This window comes from Chenopodium album, chromosome 18 (genome assembly GCF_948465745.1).
Source record: "Chenopodium album chromosome 18, dcCheAlbu1.1, whole genome shotgun sequence".
NCBI lineage: Eukaryota > Viridiplantae > Streptophyta > Magnoliopsida > Caryophyllales > Amaranthaceae > Chenopodium > Chenopodium album.
The window spans coordinates 48,680,672-48,702,633 of record NC_137851.1 but is presented as its reverse complement, the minus strand read 5'-3'; the positions used below and the strand labels follow the sequence as shown (position 1 = coordinate 48,702,633).

Here is a 21,962-nt window from a genome sequence, read left to right as displayed (position 1 = left end):
ATTCTTTCAGCTGTACCCAAGTTTTATTTAAGATCATAATATCAGTAAATGAACTTGTTCATTATTTTCAGAAAACAAGCAAGATAATGTTAGAAAGGTTGTCTGAATTTATAAGAGGCCAGTATTTCAGTAAAGATATTGTTTGGAGTGGAAGAAATAGAATGACAAGAGTGGTCAGAATGAGGTGGGAAGGATACTGCGAACATCGGCAGGTCATGGTTCCATTTTTGAGGGTTCAGTTAGGTCTTGGAATAAAGAAGAGATTGATACGAAAAGGGGGTCAATTGGTTTCAAAGGGTAGCTTATCAATAAGTAATTATCTTTTCTTATAAGCATGTATTAGAAAGTCTGATGTTGCAACTGCTGCAAACTATTTTCGCTTTATGAACATGAATTTGCACGTTCATGTTATAATCTGCTAGTTTGCATTGCATTACTAATGTGTGTACTTTCTGGTTTGCAAAAGAAAGCAATAAAGAATGTGAATAAGTTCACAAAAAGGGAAATGAATGAGAATGAAAACAGCAACATGCATATTTGAAAATCAGATTCCAATGTAACTTCTTTGTTCATTTCAACCTAATCCATAAGCTATAGCTTGTAATGTCAGAAAATAATGCACTGTTAACAGTAAGGGAACACTTGAAAGCAAGGAATTATAATAACTTAGTTTATATTATAAATAGGCATCCTAATTTAAGGATACAAGCAGGTACATCATAATCAGCTTACAATATTCTAGGCTTTTAATTGCTAGCATTACTTTGTACACATTAGAAGATCCAAGTTCTACTTAATAGGGTGTCTAAGACACTATTGTTACTGCAGACCAGTCGTTATTACATAGTTCCAGTACTATATATACATATCTGATGTTTATAGGGAACATACGATGCCCAAAATGTTCCTTCTAAACATCCAAAAGCTTTTTAAACCTTAGCAAACTACCTTATCCTAGAGATTCATTAGTACTAAGATCCTTTTAGCGAACAATGCTTAGTATTTATATATTTAAAGCTGGTTTCATTCTTATTTTTTTTGAGGATGCCTTCAGATTACTCTTTGTCTTCAGAACTTTCTTTCTCAGTAGTTTCTTTGAACAGTGCTGTTCGGAGCTTCTTCCTAGTAACAGGGTCTTCGTCTTCTGAATCCTGCATCTCATCAACTGGCATTGTTTCCTTGTTCTTGACACTGCTTCGTGTGCGAGTCAGCTTGTTCCATGTAGGAAGCTCAGTCACTGAAGCTGGTGGCTCTGAAATTGTAATTCCTTTGTTTTGTTGCTGAATTGTAACATCAAAACAATCTGTGTCAAATGCTTGAGAAGCAAGCCTGAATTCATGAAGCTGGGCTATTTCAGCAAGAACCTCATCACTTGCTTCTGTATTCTCCTGACTGTAATCAGCATTGCTATCTTGGCTAGAAGCAGCAACTGCTTTTCCATGAGCCTTACTTGGGCTTGGTGAGATGTTGAAGTCTTTCTTGCTATAATCCACAGCCTCACTGATGAATGCCTGGTCTGTCCTGTGTGCCTTATCAGGTGTAAAGGGAGTCTGATCCTTGTTAAGAGCAGCAGATGATGAGCCTAGGACTTGAACTTCTGGCTGTGTATCCTCTACCTCAATGGCCTTCAAAGTCCATAATAGGACACTATTCCTGGCTAACTCCAAAGTTGGAGTTACCTGAATGAAGAAAGGCTTTGTCGACAGTGTTTCTTGTACATCCTTGAATGCTTCCCAATTCCCCTACAATTGTGAGGTTGTCACATAAGAAGCAATCGCAACATAATGAATATGTATACTGCTATACGGGTTACGTAAAAGTACATGCTACTCTGGTAAGTGTTTTTTTTGTTGGCTGAATTTAAAAGGAAATAGGCAAATAAGCTAGGCTGTATATGATTTGAGTTCCGGCGTTTACCAAGGACTATGCAGTGACACCATGATTAAGCAAAACCTATTTAAGGCTGCTACATAACTAAATTTTGGGCAGATACATTATAAATAATTTCTTGAAAGTGGATCAATAGTTATTGAAAGTAGCACAGCTCAAGAATAAGAATAAGGTAAAAACAAAACTGACTTGCATCACTATTATTAGCAAAGGTTTATGATTACAACAATTATAATGTCTGTGAAACCATTTAGACTCAGCTACACTATAGCAGTTCAGATAAGAATATACAGAGTTTAAACAAACTTGTAAAGAGTGAAAGAGGATAGCATTGGTATCGATACTTACAGAAGTCTTCATATTCCAGATTTCAGATGCTGTCATATGGAAAAGTTTTTCTGTATCATCACTAAAGGTAGTAAATGCCATCATTCCACTGTCATCGACAACTTCGAACTTGAAGGTAACTCTGCAAGCAAACACATTAAAATGAAATGGAATTTTATAATACATTTACAATATCAAGTGTAACGTATGTATTGTTTTAGAATCATACTTGTGAGCTGCCACAGTATCTCCTTTTTTGCATGAAATGCAAGGAAAGTGAGTTCCCAAAGCAAGATGTGTTCGTTTCCCGCAGCCAAGACATCCTATGTATGCATTTACTCTTTGCAAGTCAGCATTTGGTATAGTCACTTTGATCCAAGCTGTTTCATCTGGAGTTGCATTAGATGCCTGCATGAATGTCAGTGATTTGTATATAAGATGTCCCGTGACAACTCTAGATTCTGAAAGTGTTACTTGCTGTGTAGATTTTTTTTAGATTTAGGGTAAGTGAACAAAGAGAAAACCTTTTTGCTTCTTAGTTCAGCTATTGTCACAATTTTTTTTTCAGTGCTTGGGTATCGTACATTAAGAATCCTTTCATGTCTGTCTAGCAGCACGTGCTGATACAGCTTAACCCTAAAACAGAAAGTAAGCCTTAATAAGATGTTTAATCAAACAACAATTAACTATACAGTCATAATAAAGCAGCTATATTAATTACCATTCGCGAAACATGTCTGCTCTTTGGCCTTTAGGATTCATAATAATCCTAGTAGACATAGTAGTATTCAGATTAAATCCTGTAAACAAACAGGAAATAGCTTAGATATTTGGTAACTGATGCTAATTGCAATATCTAAACCAAAAGCATTAACTTGACCTCTTGTATAACGGGTTTTCAGTGCAGTGAATCTAATGACATTGAATTTCTCAGCCCAGTTACTCAAAGCATTACAAGGTTTTCCAGTAAGATCGTTCCAAGCAGAGATTGTCATAGCATGGTCTTGGCTGATTGATTATACATTTGATGTTGTAAGTTATCCAAGGCATTTAACTGAGTAAAAAGTATAATATCAAACTGGTGTGTGAAAGTATTTTGTTACCTTGTGTCAGTAACAGATATTTCTCGTACTGGACTATCGCGTCCACGAATGTTAGGTATCATTCTTGGAGCTTCTTCAACAAACAGGACCACACAAACTATATCTGTTTCAATTAGAAAGTCGAATTCAGATAATGTGGGAAATAGCATAATCTTTCTGGTTAGCACAAAACCTGTAGCTTTCATTTTAGAGATGTATAATAGTCATTACCAAATCTGGCATTTGGATCAGGCGATCTTGGAATGGTTGATAGAGGTTGATACTTAGGCTCGATTGGACCACTTTCGGGATTCAGACGTTGGATAATAGTCTGCTGTCCAACGGTCATTTGGTAAGGAAGCTCTTCCAAGTTGAAGTTGGCTTTGTACTGATCATCAACAGCAGTTATAGGAGCCTTTGATATTTCGTACTGACCAGATAGCTTAAGAACGTCTTCATATGCTTCGATTTGGTCTCCAAAAAGAGCACATCGCATCTTGTTTTTCTGGTTATAGATTAAGGGTATTAAGTAATGACAGGATAAAAATGTACGAATATGCAGCTTTGTATATATTTAGCTATTAATTCGTGACAAAGGTTATAAAACTAACAGATAACTTGATTATGTATGATAATGTAAAATCGAGTTTATGTGAGTGAGATTAGAATGATTTCCATGATTAGTAGTATATTTTTGTGCCATTGGCTCTAAGTAAATCATCATTATTCCTAAGGTTTATTTTTGGGTGATCATCAAAAAAATAAAAATTATTACTCATCCATGTTACAATGAGGTAAGCTTACTTTTCTTTGTTATGCTATAAACACAGTGGCCAGTATTCTTTCTTATGGAGAAAGGGAGCATATGTTTAGCTTAGGCTATATTATAGATTTGATAATAATATATCATACCTTCTCCTTTTTTTTTTTTTTTTTTTTTTTACCCTTGAGATAATCTATACTCTTAAATATTTATAATGAAATTGCAAAGTAAAGAATACCAGGATTTTAATTACCAATAAAGGTCAGTTACTGCATTTTAATAGCATGACAATAATCTACTATATCTATTTTTCCTAAAAGGTCATCTATATTTATCGACTACAAAAGATAATAAACTTAATTTACCACATTTTTATAGCATGAGAATAATCTAGTATGCCTATTTTTTTTTAAAAAAGATTATCTATATTTAACAACAACAAAAGATAGCTATAGCAGGATGTTTATCTGACAGGAAAATTCATTTACTATAATCTAACAACATATGCTATATTTTTGTAAGAGAAAGGCTTAATAAATACGATTACCCTTTCATCCTCTAAGATTATCGTCTGAAATATCACACCAGGCTTCTTAGGCGAAGGTTGAGGTCTTCCTTTTTCAGTTACAGTAACCTTCACTTTGTAGTCCTTGCTCTGAGCAGTGAGTTCGTCTAGGTAAACAGGTTCCAGCTTCATCTTCGGAGGTGTATTCATTGTCTGTAATACATATCATGCAAAACAGTAAGTATATTGAAGAAAGACATATTATTTAGTATAGATGTAGATCTAACATGTAAAAGTGTGCTAGAGCAGAACAAATAGCTACAAAACTGTCTATAAACCCTTGTAGAAATAAAGTGCAGAGCAAAAGCAGACATTGATGTATTTTACATGAATATTCTAGAAATTCCCTTTGCCCTACATTTTTTTAGTGTGGGGAGCACTTGATCCTTAACCTATATGCATGAAGAACATATTAAAAGGGAAAAAAGAAGTGAAATACATGCAATAAGATGAGACATTACAAAATCTACTGTGAAAATGTGAGTTTAGAACAAGAAGGAAAAACCCTAAATTTGAGTCAGCATATATAGATTACTGTCATTGCAAATCTGAGTTATATCATAACAATGAAAAAAGAATTGTATAAGTCAAAGTTTTGTTAAAAAAAAGTTTTTTTTCATAGAAGATCAGTTAAGAAGTGCATGGATAGTAACCATTGTTGCTGCTAAGATAACAAAAAGAATTTCAGGAAAAAAAGAAGGAAAATATACCATGCTAAGGAATGAAAACGCAGAAAAAGGTTTGGTGGTCTAAAAGGCAGAAGCTGATTTGGTATTTATAGCCAACGTTTGTGAGGAAGTTTACCTTGTTGTTTTCAGATCTTCACTGTTTTAAAAGGTAATTACTGTTCATTTCCCTATTTGTGTACAGCTAGAAAGCAATAAATTCTAACTAAGCAATTCTTTCCTTATGTAATAAGCAAACAGTAAGTAAGTTTTTATGGTTAAGGTAAAACTCAATTCTTGGTTAATGTAAAATATCAGAAGTTTTTTGTGGCTTAAATAGAAGCAAAGTACAATTCATATATTTAATTAATAAGTTTACCATGAATAGTAGCATTGACTTGTACTTTGGGTATCTTTTCTATGAAGTGAGTTGTACTCCAATCTAAAACTTAGTGGATGTATATTTTCATGCAAGAGTTTTAGCATTGTTGTTTTTAGTTTGGGTTGGACTCTACAAAGCCATTCATATTTTATTCTAATAATAACCAAAGCCCAAAATCGATAGGTGCTAAAATATACTATAGTTTCTGTTGCATATTATATTAAATCTTTTTGGGTTACATGAACCTGAGGGACTATCATATTGTTCTCTACATATCAAGACTGAGTACCTGCAAAAAAGTATCGTAATAAAAAGGAATTAATTAAATGTACATATATTAAACTTAAATAATGAGTCAAGAATTCACTTACTATCCTTGATTATTTCACGAAATGGCATTTCTCATGAATTCAGAGGTTGCTTTGTACTTATAGGTACTATCAATTTGAAACTCATGGTACTGCACACATGGTGAATATCAGTTAGTCTTAAAATCAACATTCAAAGATTAATATAATCTAAAGCACTTAGAATGCATAACTCAGAAAGCTAAAGCTATTGATAAGTCTTTGATGTGCAAATTCGGAAAGCTAATTGTCAAAAAGAATGTAATCAATCCAATTTGGACTATACTTTTGTAAAGCAAAACAGTAAAACTATAGCGTACCTATAAAGGTCTGCTCATAGAAGTGTCACAGGAGCTTTTATCCATTTGCATTTGCCTTGAATAAGACAACAGATTAGGCACACTGCCCTGCATCATCTTCAATAATACCTGCTAGACGTAAAAGTGTATAAGAAACGACATTCTTAACAGCATTTGCAGAACACTGGTTTCCAGCATTTTTCGTGAAAACACGAACATCTTTTGATTTCTTGGCCCGCGATAATGCGACATAAAGCTGCCCATGGGAAAAGCACGGCCGTGGGAGATAAATGGATACTTGGTTTAGAGTTTGCCCTTGAGACTTGTTAATTATCATAGCGAAGCTCAGTTTAATAGGGAACTGTTTCCTTTCGAACATAAACGGGTAATTAACAAAGCTAGAAGGCCTTAAGTTGATCCTGTGTATAAACACCTCTTCCCCTTTGTAGTGGCCAACAGTTATAACACACTGAATTACATTTGTGAAAAACTTCTTGCAGATTAGCCTGGTACCATTGCATAACCCTGAAGATGGGAGCAAATTTCTTAACAGTATAACAGGGTAGTTTTCCTTTAAAACAAGCTCGTGAGGACTCATTCCACTAGGGCATAGCTTGTTAATGAATTCAATAAGATATATACTACATGTATCATTTAGAATTGCATCAAAACTCTTGTACGTTACAGCATGTCCAGGGAATTGCTCAATCATGAAGGTGTTAATTGAATCCACATCGTCATTCATGGGCGTTAAAATTGCCTTGCGAGCAAAAACCTCACAATCAAACTGCCCATGGACAACTTCGGGAAATGTTGCTTCTGTAACAGCTCCTACTATTTCTGTGGAATTGTTATCGCACTGTACAATTTGTTCTGGCAGCTCGATAAAGGCATTTTCTGATTGTTGTAGTTCACCATTACCTAAAGCAAGTAGAAAAGCAGAATACAATGGATCTTCCCTTGCTCTAATGTTTTCCGTCAATCTAAATTTGATGAACTTGGGCCACAGATACGAAGTCACAATGCTTGTTTCAACTGCTTCCTTCATAGTTTTCCGAGGAACTACTGGCAAAACCTGTCTAAAATCTCCTCCAAAAACAACAACTTTTCCTCCAAACAAAAGCTTATTCCCACAGATATCCTGCAATAAAAGGTCTGAAGACTCTAGATTTTGCTTTTTAGCCATTGAAGCCTCATCCCATATTATCAAGGTAGTCTCCTTCAACAACGCTGCTAAACTGCCTTGTTTTGGAACATCGCATGCTAAAGAACCTTCGTCATTAATTGGGATCTTGAATCGTGAGTGAGCAGTTCTGCCCGAAGGAATATTTGCTGCGGCAATTCCTGATGTAGCTGTAAGCAAAACAATCTTGTTCATTTGCCGTATCTGTGCATATAGCGCATTATACAGAAAAGTTTTCCCTGTACCACCAGGACCATCAATAAAGAAAGCTCCACTCTTTTGCTGCAGAACATGTTCCATTATGCTTTCAAAAGCAGCATTTTGTGCAACATTCAACTTTGAACGACAGCTTAAGAAATCTTCTGGTATTGGCGCATCAAGAGCATCTAGAATGTCTTTTGTGCGTCTGAACTCATCGCTAAATTGAGAATTTAATTCCTCCAAACCAAAAGATGCAAGAGATTTTCCCATAGCCTCAAGGTGTTGTTCTATTGCTCTGACTGTAAGTTGTTGTATTTTCAATGACTGATTTGGAAACCTGTGAGAGAAGTCTTCCGCAAGAGAAGAATAATACGTATTCCATAAAGCCGCAGGATCACTTGGTTGACAAAACAACAACACCGTTGCAAAGAGACGGCGTAAGGCAGCAGGCATATGAGTCTCACAAGCCTCTGACAATGTTGAATTAGCTACGTCATCATCTTCTACAAGGCCAAGCTTTAAAGCAGCTTCTTGAAAAGTCGGGTAAAGACACCCATTGACAGTACGTAAAGCTTCAAAAGACTTAGGACTTTTCACATTTAACAAGAGTAATCTAAGAAATAATCGTTCTCCTTCTGCAGGGAAGACGAATGCTAACCTCCATTTTGGACCCTTTGTTTCCATTTTTTGTCGCCTTGATGCCATGTGTAATGCTCACAAAATTCACCATACAAATATCCTAGTCCATGTTCAGAAGCAGCATTCATTGCAAAGAATTCAGTTAGCTGAGTTCTTGAACGTTTAGAGTCTGAAACAACAGAACGTAGCCTTTCATGAGGATGGATGTGAACAGTTTGCATATTAGGTAAATGAACTTGCAAGGGTAGAACTGCAGGATACATTTCAAACAAATCAAAACTGAATATTCTCCATGCGGCTTCACAAGGAGATACCCATCTCCCTTATTGGTATTGGTCAATTTCATATACAGACTCACCAGTAGAAGGCACAACATTGTATGAAATTCTATCATGCCCTTTATATATATACTTGTATAAATACTTAACCGCCTTGATCGTCGAACATACTTCAACATTTAAATGGCAATCAAACAACAAAGAAAGATAGGGATTGTAAGGAATAACCCATTGGTTGTCTAGCTGTGCACTTCTTATGGTTACCTTTTCTCCAGTTTCTCTTCTACGGTAGATAGGATAACCATCTTTATTATTAGTTGTTTCATTGCAAAACTGTTTAGGGTACTTATTCTTACAACTGAGCTTGACGCCATCCTTGCGCATACATGGACACTCTGGATTCAATATAGCGCAAGGACCATGCATCATATGTGAAAGCACAATTCTTCTCAAGGTAAGATTAGTTAAAGCAGGTATTTCAGCACAAACAAACCGATCATAGTCATCTGGAGACTTCAACTTGTATCTAAGCTTGAGAATAATTAAGAAGTGAGCGTGCAGCAAACCTCTCTTTTGAAACTCGATTACATATACCATTGCAGCAACTTCTCCAAATACTTTTTTCTCCATGATTTCTTTCTTCAGTGCAAGTACTTTTGCTCAGAATATTCTAGCAACCAAATCCGGTCTGTCTTGTGTTGTCTCACCATTAGCAAGTTCAGCTTTTATTTCAGGCCAATTAGCGTTACAGGGAATAGTAACAAAAAGATCTGGTTTACCAAAGCGGTGCACTAAAGCCATAGCATTTAGGTACCGTTTCTTCATATCCCGAGGCCCACCAATATAAGTCGGAGGTAAGATAACTCTACGGCCAACATTATAACCAAGAGTTTCACCAGAATCCAGCGAATCCAAAATACCCTTATATAGATCAGCTCTTATCGATTCCTGGTTGTTACGAAAGTAATCAAGCCTTGTATTTTCAATCTTGACATACATATCGACTATATATTGCTGGAAACATCGACCTGCCCGTAAAAGCATGTTATTTGGCCTAATCTGTAACTTATACGCATAGTATTCTCTGGCAGAAATATACTTGTCTGCCCTAGTGTTGTGCCTCTTTGCACCTGTATAAAACAGACCACACTATAGGTAATTAATGAAAGCAATATCGAAGCCTAGAATCTAAAAGCATAAGCGAACATATACAAGCAAAGATAGTTACGTGTTTCTTCCTCAGCTATTAACTCTGCAGCGGTATGAACGGCACAAGACATTATAGGATCGGGGATCGAGTCTGCCGCTCTCCTATTCGGATGAGAATTCTTTTTAAGACCCTGAGTCCAGCCACATTCTCCTCGAGGAAACAACAAAGGATACTGAAGAGGATCATAGCAACCATAATTATGGTAGATTCTATGAGACTCATTAGATTGTCCAGTTACTAATATATGAGGACCCAAGGTTTGGCTAGATGAAGCATTCTCCGGCCAAATTATAGCGACATCATCAACAGAAAGAGCATTATAAACACGCTGATCAAGTACTGGGTTTTTATTAAGAACAATTGTTGTGTCCGCATGAATGACTCTGTCCCTTAAAGAGCGGAAGAACATAGCATAAGGATTTTGTTGGGATACATACATAAGGATACTAACCACATCCTCTCTTATTACAGGAAAACAATCTATCCTATTTTGCGCTTCACGCTGCCCATCATAGAAGTACAACTGTAGATATCTTGGACTACTATCATTAGCCAATAAGTGAGGCACAAAATGATATATCTGGCCATGCAATTTGAACACATAAATCCCTTTGTAAGTACTTGCATAATAATGACCCCCAAGAGAACTATATGCAAACAAATTATTGTACAATCTAGCATATTTCCTGAAATGCACAGCTATTTCGTCCTTTGAAGTGAACAGGTAAACAAGCTCAGAAGGATACTCAGGTGTAGCTATTTCTATGTCCCCATTTCCACAACAAAAATGCAAGGATTCAAACATAAACTTTTTCGCTCCACATTTATCACAGTAGGAAGGTTCTGACAGTGTGAAAGGCTCTGTCGGTAATAGTCGGCCTATAGCAGCAGCAAGAACATCTAAATCGAACACAAATATAACCAAACAAACATATAAGGTCATTACTAACTACAATGATAGTCAAGCATATAATATCTATTTCTGTTCTATCCTCTTACCTTCTGTAGGACAGTGCTTTGAAGCATTCTTGGAAACAACAGGTGCTGTTCTGCGTACTGCACTGCAAAAAGCATAGGTTAAGTTATTTTGCCGTCAATACAAACCAGCTGAACAATAATGGCAAACATTGTAACTATTCTTAAGCAAGAAGATACTCTATGTGTAGCACAACGTGCACATAAGGGATCACCACTATCAAACCAACCAGCCACGTGCATTATAGCAAAGGGCAACATAAATGCACTCAAGCAAGCAATAGCGTGTACCTAGCTGGCTGTGATGCAGGCAGTTGCTGCATACATTTCTGCCGCTTTGATGTTCGACTTTGTCTAGACTGCACAACACACTGATTGTCCAGTAAAGACGGGCTGCGTGCAAAGACATAGTTAATTTGTTTTTCCCTTCCCATAAAGACAGTGATGCTTATCCTAAGCAATGCAACTCTGATAAATATATATACCTAGCACATGCTAATTGTGACGGCCTCTGTGTGACTTTATTTATTCAGCTACAAGATTTCCGAGATAAGCGAGGTATGCCATAATGACAATCTATTATACAACAGGTAACAATCATTCTACATCGCAAAATCTGCAAGTACCAGTTGCATAGAACTTATGTAAATGTAAATGCTTTAGACTAAGACAATACCCATTCTCACACTCTTAAATGAATCTGTAAAAGTTGGGCTGTAGTAAACTTTCCAAATAGCAGATGTCGATGCAATCTGCCAAAGCTGTAAAACCAAATTCCCCCCCCCCCCCCCCCCCCCAAAAAAAAAAAAAAAAAAGAGGAAACCAATAAACAAAGCATACTCTTTAATGAAAGAAAGGATAACCAAAACATTAAAAGCTGTACGAAACACTAAACAGCAAACCATTAATAGTTCCATTCATCAAAAGAGGCCATATTAGGCAATAGATTCATAACAACAATTTCATTACAGCAAAAAGGACTACCTGTCCATGATACCTTAATAACTAATAAACAAAAGCTGACTAATACAGCTAGTACACCATAAACACAACCATAGATTCTACATACATGGTCCTAAACACGTAAATCCAAAAGGCAGCTACCCTCACAATACATAACTAATCAACCACCTAATTAATCTTAGCACATTTGTAGATGGTCTCTAAAGCTTCCACATCAGTAACAAGGCGTTCAGAAGTATGCACCTCCACACCACTCTTAGACGGCTCATTCATAGCAGTCTTGCGCTTATTTGAAAGAGTCGGTGGAAGAGCTAGGACTGAAATCTGGTTTACTTCAGCAGTTGGTGTGACACATTCAGCGTCCACCAAACAATTAGCTTGTTCAAGTTGGCTAGAAGTTCGTTCCAAGCACTCAATATGGCCTTTTAAAAGCAAATACTTCTCCCTTACTAAAGAACACTCTTCACTGATCTTCACAGCTCCACCATAGTTAGCATCAACTATCTCTAGGTTAAACACAGAAGCTATGAAGAAGCATGCTTTCTTTGCAACCCTTTGCTCAGCAATGGTTGTTTCAGGACAAGGGTCACTAAAAATGCACTCCATGGCAATACTATTATGAGGGCAGGTAACCATTACCCAAGACATATAACCATGGCCTTCTAACTTAGTAGTTTCAATGGCAGTAATAGTAACACCGGTCTTTCTCACTAAAACCCCCAAAAATTGTGCAAAATCAACCGAGACATGAGCATCATTAAATGCCACAACTTCTCTTGTGCTGCACTCGGACCGTATACGGGTCAAGTCTTCTCTGTCCTGCACTAATTCAGCGCATCGATTCTTATATAACTTAACACACAAACGATACATCTTAATGCGCTCATAAGTGAAATCAGACGCCCGAACACTAAACCGGCACATCAATCTCTTCACAGCCTTATGAGCCGCTCTCTCACGAGACTCTTCAACTGAACTGGCATCTCCACCATAGAAGATGAACCGTGCACGGGAATTTGGCCTATTAACCCGTACAAAGACATTGTTCTTATCGGCATCTATGAATCCATACACCGGAGATGGAAAATGCAGCCAAGCGACAACCTTTTCCAAAAGAGGCTAAAAAGGGACAAAGACTTTGTTTGAACGTCTAGCCATAACCTGTAATGGCAAAATCGATGTTCAGGACAGAGTATTCAGAACACAGGGCTTCACCTCCTAAGGAACACCACTAAAATCTAACTATACCAAGGGCAAAAATCCACAATAATCTTTAATGTAGACAAAGCACGGAATAACAAAGCAAAGCGTAGTAGCATTGCATACAGCACATGAAAAGTAAATACATATCAATCGAACACTGAACCCATACGCACTACTACTAACAACTTCATATGCACACTAAAGCAAGGCACTTCCATATAAGGCATCATAAACTCCTAAAAGCATGGAATGAATATGTGAGAAACATGCTAATTACTACAGAAAACAGCTTAGTAGTAGTGAATACAACACATGAAAAGCAAGTACATATCAACCAAACACTAAACCCATACGCACCACTACTTACAATTTCAAATGCACACTAAAGCAAGACACTTCCATATAACAAGGTATTATAAACTGTTAAAACCATAGAATGCACACCCGAAAAGCATGCTAATTACTACACAGCACCTAGTACACAAAAGGAATCATAGAAATTACCTTGACAGATTTTCTAAATACGACACAACAGGGAAAACTCCAACAGCAACGGCACACACAATGCTACCAGCAAACCTGTAACCCAACAACAAATAAGTTTAGATACATAAATCCATCTATCTACTTGCTGTACTCACCAATTGGTTTAAATAAGCAGACATTTTACAGAGCAAATTCACCAAGCACTACTACAAAAAAGGCCTTAGAGAATTGTTATAATAGGCTTTATAGATCACCTTAGAGGCGTTCTTCTGCTAAGCGATGTATAAAGTATAGAGAACGGGTCAGTGAGGCGTTTTATATACTACTAAATAGAGAACGGTTGTTAGTCACAACCGTTCTCTTTTCCCTTCTTAAAAAGGTAAATTAAGGAAGGAATAAAGAACGGCTAAGGCTACTTAACCGTTCTATAATGTATTACAATAGAGAACGGACAAGTTAGATAACATTCTCTAATGTTTTTTTTAAAAAAAAAAAAAAATCCAGCCATATATTACATTTTATTGCTATTGTATTATTCCTTTATTTTCTTGTATACCTGTATTATTTTTGGTATTTCTGTATTTTTTTTTTTTACAAAGATTATTCCTATATTTTATCTCTTATATCTCTTACATATATCGTGTAAGAAAAATTCCACAGTTCCAGTATAAAATAAATTATGATCCTGTATGTACAATATAAATTTCGATATAATAAAATTAACCAAAATATTTACATATACGACAAAACCATCAAAATATACTTCATATATATAATCTAAAATATCCAACCACAATGAAACTGAATCATATATTCACCCAAAATTTGTGCTATACAACAAATACGAGAGTTAAGTAACAGAACACCTTTCTAATTAATGGTTATTAAAAAAAAAAAAAAAAAAAAAAAAAAAAAAAAAAAAAAAAAAAAAAAAACAACTATGCTTAGATAGTTAGATATACCAATACCACATTGGTCTACAATTCACATAAATCATTGTCGTCGTCATTTGGTTGATGGTATCCGGTAACATATGAAATCCACCTTTCCCTAAACTCGTCGATCATTTGTTGAGAATATGCAGGAGGAACTTGCTTGAATTACTACTAAACAATGTAAAATACATGCCTATTAGTTAATAAACAATAAATTCATCTTATAAAATATAACTAAGTATATCAAAATATAACATTTTAAACCGTATTTTTCAATTTGAGTCCACAAGAAACCTCCATCATAGAATACATCCCATCCCAACAAAATATATAAATAGTCTAACAACATAATAAGCAGAATAAACAATTCTAATTATGCCAGCATCTAAAAAAAATCTACTATTAATGGCTTTACTTAGCTAAAAATTATTTCTGCTAATCACCAGATTAAACAATTCTAATTTCGCTTTTAAGACTTATAAGAAAAACCCCATACATTTAAGACAAACAAAGAGATCATCATTGAAATGTTCTGCTGTTGTTATTGAGGCACCATCATCATAATGTGCTGCTGTTTTTTATGAGCATGGTGAATCTGCTTCTGTTGCATTTCTAACTTTTATAATATCAAGTAGCAGGGCTCAGAGAAAGATGGAAAGTGCATAACATCAGATACCTTTAACCCATTTGCTCAAATTTACAAGTTGGTTTGCATAAAACTTCATATAAAATTTGCAAGATTCATGTACATCAACTACTCAAGATACATTCAAAACAAATGTCGTACCTTGTCGGGGATGATAATTTTCCTTGAATCAAGTGTCTCAATCATGTAGCGACAAACGTAATATCCACTATTTCTAGAGCCATAAGCTTGACGAGGACACTAATACAAAAAAAAAAAAAAAAAAAAAAAAAAAAAAAAAGGTTAAATCAAACACCTTGTTATATATTATATTAACAACCCCTCAAAAAAAAATATATATATATATATATATATATTATATTAATAAAGTATGTACAAAGCATTGCAAAATTAAATTAAGTAATTGATCGTTGGTCTAAGTAATTATCAAAATATTAGAGTAATAGTATTGAAATAATTTAAGCAATCTAGCACATACTTGTTGATTATTGTTTGAATAAATTTGGGAGGTTTGTAATAATTAAGCAACCCGCTTTTGTCTAAATCAATTGAACCATGTTGATTCACCTGCAATGGTTGTTCTTTGCATGTCCTACAACTAGGTTTGCAATAGGTCTAGCATGAAATGTAGAGGTTAGGTATAAAACCGGATGCATTCACTTTCATTGTAGTATTATCTGCATGCAGCTATGGTGGGTTGGTTGATGAAAGATATTGAGACCTTGCTAATAAAGCCATAAAAGAGATGCAAGAGAGAGGTGAGATGAAGAAAGCTGGCTGCAATTGGATATAGACTTCTAGTCATTTAAAGTATTTTGTGTCTAAAGATGTGAAGCATAAAAAATGTGAGTATTTGTATAAGATGCTAGCTGGAAAACGTTTATTTCAGTTTTCAGTTTGTAAAACAGAGAAAGAATTGAAATTTAGCTGCCTCACTATCCTCCAAAGCTAATGGTAAATAAACTTAAAATTTCCAACCCTTGGAAAATGTTTTAGCCATCTAAATCTTAACCACTGCAACTATTTATGATTCCCTTATCTTCTCTCTTCTCTTCTCTATTCACAATCAGAGACACAAATTCCACAAAAACACTACGCTATTCATCATTGTAAGCATAGTAATAACCATGACTACTCCTATACATTACTAGAAACAAATTTATCACAAGATCTCATAACCAACCCTTTTATGAAAGAAAAGCAAAGAGAATTAGTATTTCTAAATATTTTGCAAAGTATTTGAAATTAATAGAGCACAATAATCCAGTGGTAATCAATTTCCCCCTACCCCTTTTTCTTTATCTGATTAGGGTTCTAAATTTAACTTAGGTAAGATTAATTTGGCTAAATAATTTCAATTACTATTGAAATAAATTTAAATTAGACAAAATTAAGGGCATTTGATTGAACTTTCTGCAATTTGACTGAAATATTTGCATATAAACAATCGACTGAATTATCCCTAAAACAAGAACTTTGAAGTTTTTTTCAATTACCTAAAATTCGAATTGTAAATTACTTTAATAGATGAAATCTACGAATTTACTTATGTTTCCATCATAATTTAGATGATTTATGCAATAAGATTGACAAATTATCAGAATCCAATAACTCTATGATAAGAAAAATTCGAACCTTTGTTTGTTTGTTTTTTTAAAAAAAATCGAGTCTACCTCAATACACTGGTGGCTCAGCGAACAGGTGCGGTGCTGCAAACGTTGTGCGGCGGTGGAGCAATGGCATGGCGGTGGAGCAGCGGTGCGGCGGCGCAGCGAAACAATAAGCGGCTGAGGGTTATTTTGAATATTGAAGGTCGACAGTGGAGGTTCCACTTTTTGATTTTGAAGTACTTTGTTTTCTTAAGGTATTTTAATGAAAGTGATGAGTGCATGCTTCAATTTGGGTACAATGGTACATTATTACTCCGTATATAATTTCCTTTTTTTTTAACTTTTGAAAGAATATACTTTCTTCCTAATTTAAAGAAAAAATCCTTGTAATTAATACTACTGTACAATACAAAACGGTTGTCAAGATGACCGTTCTATAACATTTATAATAATTAATTATTTTTTTTAATATTTTGAGTAAAAAGAATTAGAGAACGGTTAACTATGCTAACCGTTCCATATGTATTAACATACAGAACGTCTCTTATATAAATACGTTCTATATTCTCTTAGAGAACGCCTACCTTTAGTAACCATTCTATATCTTGCGATCTCTAATCTAGTTTTTGGTGTAGTGAAGAGGAATTATGTACAAAGGCAAGTCACCAACTAATTAAATCAAATCGACAATAGCATTCACTATCTACACTACAATTACCACACAGAATGGATTTGAGCCAATTTTAATTTCAAATGCTATTTTTAGCACAGATGTCAAAGCTGTGTAGGTAATATAGTATATACTTTAGAAGACTGTACAGAAGAACAGGTCAAAATGGTTATAAAGCATATATCCAAAAACAAGAACGACCTAATGATTCATGCAAATAAATTAATCAGCTATCTGAACCTCAAAAATAGCTAGATAAATAAATGCATTCATGTAGCAACCAATAAGAGCAGAGCCCATTCACCCAAAAACACCCCTTAATATACCAAATCTAATGTACATCAAAACATAAAACAAACCATTTTCCCATAGAACAGACAAATTGTAACTTCTGTTAAACAATCTTGATTTAGTAGCAAGTCATTAATCTTAAGTTCAATTTGTCAGGGATTCCGAAATATGTAGTCCATAATACACATGAAAGATTGTACAACAGACAATCTAATGTCATTTAAAGGGAAGCACCAACTCTCAAACGAATACCTCTACAGAGCAAACTCAGATCATTCGCAACCAAAGAGAAATTACCACTGAGGCTGCTATATCCCAGAACGAACCCCCATTACTCTATATATAGGCTATGATACACAAGGGCACCCATTCATAATAACCCTACAATTATGCGACAAGCAAAGTACATCTAAGTCATCGGCAAGTCTTTTTTTATATTCCTAAAAAATAGCATTGCAGTGACGGCCAAGTAAGTTACTCCAATCCAAACAAATCCAAAGCTAATCGCAATCCTGACATCCTAATCCAAAAAGGAATGCATCGAAGCTAACATGCAAAGTAATATAACAAACCAAACTTGAAATTGGAAACTAGAAAAGCTAAAACAGTAAAATAAGCATACCACCCATTCTTAGGCAAGCACCCAGACGAAAGCAGCTTCCTTCCACACCTCATCATCCAACCCAGACCGTCCCAAAACCACAGCAACAGAAAGCCCAAACCAAACCAAATTCAAGAGAAGCACCCAAATCCCCAAAAGTCAAAGCAACTATTGCAAAAACAATAATACCCCAGCTGTCACTGCAACAAAAGCCACGAAGACCACCTGCCCTGTTCAATACAGATGGCAAAAGCAAAGGGCTTAAGCAAGGGCAAAGTTGGCATTTCATTTAATTTAAGGGCACCTATGTCATAACACCAAAAAACACTATTCATAAGGAATAGTAGCAAAGTCTGCATTTTTATAATGGTTATGGATACATAAGATGGGGGGTGTTTAAGGATCATGAACCATTAAGTAAGCGAACCAAACTATAAATAGTCTAATATTCACAAGTGACAAACAAGTAACAAACATAGTTAAGGTTCGATCGTTGATAAATTCGACACAATTTAACCTCTAATTTCCATTCTTTTAGTCTTATTCAATACTCGGTTTAACATTTAGCTTGCCGGATTTCTGCCGCGGACTATCCGTTATTTTACTCACTAAACTAGTAGAATCTTGCTAAAATATTACCAACCCAATAAACAAATTTTATCGATCAAATCATACACTTAATATAATTAACATGAGCCTCTCACACTAATTAAACTAAGTCGTGTACTCTAAATTACCATCAAACGCCGCGTCTAACAATAATCTAGCTAGTTAAATTACTTTATAGATGCAATCGTATACTATCACACATACAAAGATAAAATCTTAAATTTAAACCAACGATCATATGAATTGAATAATAAATACCAAACTCAATATTAAAATACTAACAAACTCCGCTTTTAATAGCGAGACTAAAATCATGAAAAAACAAAGACAAAATTACATTCAATTAACAAGTATAATAGAATAAGTTTAATCTAACAAACTAGGTAATTAAGGATTAAAGTAGGGAGAAACTTATGTATTAGGAGTACACCAAGGTAACCGCTACACTCGATCCTCCACCAATTTCGAACACTCGCCTCCAATTATCCTCAATATCGTAGCTCTTTGATCACCCTTGTAATATAAACTCGATCTCACAACCCTCAATTTGTGGATCTCCTTGTTTGTGTCTCCCTCTTTGATGAAAGAGTTCCCCAATTTATACAATTGATAGCCGAGATCCGTGATGAACAAGGGAGATAATTTCCATAATTGAATGAAAGAATTATGACCATACATGGCCAAACTTGCCATGTTAAAAAGCTCGTGATTTGTAGATTGATATTGTGTAGCTGATTTCTTGAGAATTTTTAGAGTGAAGAGGAGAGAAAGAATAAGAGTATTAGGCCATGTTCTTTAGAGCTGCTCTTCTATTCTGAAATCTGCTCTGCTCTGCTCTACCCTGCTATGCTCTGTTCTGCTTAAAAATAATACTTAATATTGAATAATAATAATAATAATAATAATAATAATAATAATAAATTATTAATATTTAATAATAATAATAATAATAATAATAATTAATATTTAATAATTATAATAATATTAATATTAATAATTAATAATTAATATTTAATATTTAATAATTATAATAATATTAATATTAATAATTAATAATTAATATTTAATAATTATAATAATATTAATATTAATAATTAATATTTAATAATAATAATTAATTAATATTTAATAATTATAATAATAATTAATACTTCCTCCGTACTATTAATATTGGAATAATGGACTTTTTGCAATATTCATCACTATTGTTTGACCATATAATATGAGTTATACGTTAAGCAAAATATTGTCAAGTGGGACCTTGTTGGATTCTTCTTATAAAATACTTTCACAATATCAACTTTTTATAATTTTTACTCTTACACAATTATAGATATTTAGCATATAAAATGTGTTTTGGGATGCGTAATTTCCTCCTTATTGCAATATTAACAGAACGGAGGAAGTATTGAATAATAATAATAATAATAATATTCATAATAATCAGCATTGTGGAAATCGCAACAGGGAGATTACACTGTCGCTTGGTTTCGGGCGGAGCCTATTTCAGGGTTGGGTCAGACTATGAACGCAAAGACTTACCGATGTGTGTTATGCTACCGATTGGGTGTTCTATTGTCTCTGTCTCGACAACGTGCTCTGCTTGTTCGAGGGTTTTTTCAAGGGATATTTTCGATGATCACGCGGTATCGTGTGCTGATATCGTGGGTATTAAACATCGACATAATGTTGTTAGGGATACCCTAGTTGGATGTTTGCTATCGTTCTGGGATTTCAGCAAGGAAAGAGGTTGACATTGGGTTGTCTGGAGGGAATGACGAGGCCCTCGACCTGCAAATGTATTACTTTAATCCTGGGATCGTGGTCGCGATGTCTGTGTAGATTTGACAGGATCTTCTCCTTTGACACAGTCAGGGCTCTCTGACTTTATTCCTGGACGGGTTGTGGCTGATGTAGCTCGTCGAAAGCGGGTTAAGTATGAAGCTCGTTGTCAAGCAATTGGATATGGTTTCATTTGTAGGAATTTATAGGTACTATTAAGCTGAAAATCATGAATCATATTCATAAAGCACCTAATCCCAAGATCGCATGCATAACACACAAGACATATAATCATACCTTTGAAGCGTTAATTCCACGTAGGTATTTGTCAGGCAAATCAGGGAGAGAATAGATCCCCAAGCGTTGCTCCTCTACTTGGTCCACGAGCTTCGAACGAGTCGTCCACCAATACTAGATTGGTCGAGTGAAAGGGTAAACCGCGATCACCTCCTTTAATGGACTAACCGACCACCACGAACCACCACCACCACGAACCACCTTGAGAGGCGCCGGGAAGGAGAGAGTGCCATGAGAGAGAGAGATTTGAGGGGCTTAGTCTCGTGTTTGCTAACTCAGGTTTTGATCTTATTGATCAATTGAATTACAACTGCATGCAAACCCTAGGCAACTAGTCTACTTATAATCACATTATAATTAGACTAGGTTAGGAAGCCCAAAACCCTCCAACCTTCTCTATATGGCCGGCCATCATAGGGGATGAGGCCCATCATGGGCCTCGTCCTCTCGTGCTCGATCTAGGCCCTTTGTGTGACCTTATAGGATCCGCCTAAGTGGGCTTTGGCCTATTTTACTAGCCCAAAAATCGTTAGTACCTCTAGCTATGATATAACGACGACCCAAATGTACGAACTTAATTATCTCCATAATTTGATCCATTTATATATCTAGTAATTGTACATGACAAAGATATAATTCCTTCAATCTCCCACTTGTCTGAGACAAGTGTGCAATATTCAAATTCCTTAACTCAATATGTGTCGATTTGATAATATGATTGCATCACATTTCGAGAATTACAAAACCAAATGATCACTGAGTAATACATTTGAACGCGGCCACGTATTTTCTGAATTCTCCCTCTTCAAGCGGCCATGACACATTTCCTATTTTAACAGGTAGACTCAATCCAATCTTGTGACAACAAGGCTCCCACTCAACTTTTGAAATAACCAGGAAACATCCTTTATATAGCCTCCAGTTACGGGAAGACGTTTGAATGCACCATAGTCAAAATATCCATTGAATGAAATCAATGTTCCACTCATGTCAAAGGAATCCACTAATATATCCGAAAGCTCTATACTTGAACTTCAAAGTAGGTCAATAGTTCGATCATGCA

At 35.2% G+C, this 21,962-nt stretch overlaps 2 protein-coding genes and 1 long non-coding RNA gene across 3 annotated transcripts; all 3 read right to left on the bottom strand.

Moving 5' to 3' along the window:
* Positions 1-6,414: 6,414 nt before the first annotated feature.
* Positions 6,415-9,251, bottom strand: LOC145592274 (uncharacterized). Its single transcript, XM_081648724.1, has 3 exons — positions 8,702-9,251; positions 8,363-8,593; positions 6,415-8,276 (listed from the first exon to the last, which is right to left on the bottom strand). The coding sequence occupies exons 1-3, from the start codon at positions 9,249-9,251 to the stop codon at positions 6,415-6,417; spliced, it is 2,643 nt and encodes an 880-aa protein (XP_081504850.1).
* Positions 9,252-9,281: 30 nt separating this feature from the next.
* On the bottom strand, positions 9,282-11,240 carry LOC145592273 (uncharacterized). The gene is made up of 4 exons (XM_081648723.1): positions 11,098-11,240; positions 10,831-10,892; positions 9,850-10,731; positions 9,282-9,751 (listed from the first exon to the last, which is right to left on the bottom strand). The coding sequence occupies exons 1-4, from the start codon at positions 11,238-11,240 to the stop codon at positions 9,282-9,284; spliced, it is 1,557 nt and encodes a 518-aa protein (XP_081504849.1).
* Positions 11,241-13,681: 2,441 nt separating this feature from the next.
* On the bottom strand, positions 13,682-16,922 carry LOC145590996 (uncharacterized). Its single transcript, XR_014102225.1, has 3 exons — positions 16,713-16,922; positions 15,181-15,279; positions 13,682-14,564 (listed from the first exon to the last, which is right to left on the bottom strand). It is a non-coding gene; the product is annotated as an uncharacterized LOC145590996 (long non-coding RNA).
* Positions 16,923-21,962: the final 5,040 nt, after the last annotated feature.

Bases quoted from the DNA above. Each gene is read 5' to 3' on its own strand.
- LOC145592274 (XM_081648724.1), bottom strand. From the start codon at position 9,251: ATGGAGAAAAAAGTATTTGGAGAAGTTGCTGCAATGGTATATGTAATC. The intron at 8,594-8,701 runs GTGAGTCTGTAT...TGTATCCTGCAG, and splicing joins CAATGTTGTGCCTTCTACTG to TTCTACCCTTGCAAGTTCAT. The intron at 8,277-8,362 runs GTTAGCATTCGT...AGTCTTTTGAAG, and splicing joins ACAAAGGGTCCAAAATGGAG to CTTTACGTACTGTCAATGGG.
- LOC145592273 (XM_081648723.1), bottom strand. From the start codon at position 11,240: ATGGGAAGGGAAAAACAAATTAACTATGTCTTTGCACGCAGCCCGTCT. The intron at 10,893-11,097 runs GTACACGCTATT...TGCTTTTTGCAG, and splicing joins CCTGCATCACAGCCAGCTAG to TGCAGTACGCAGAACAGCAC. The intron at 10,732-10,830 runs GTAAGAGGATAG...TGTTCGATTTAG, and splicing joins AAAGCACTGTCCTACAGAAG to ATGTTCTTGCTGCTGCTATA.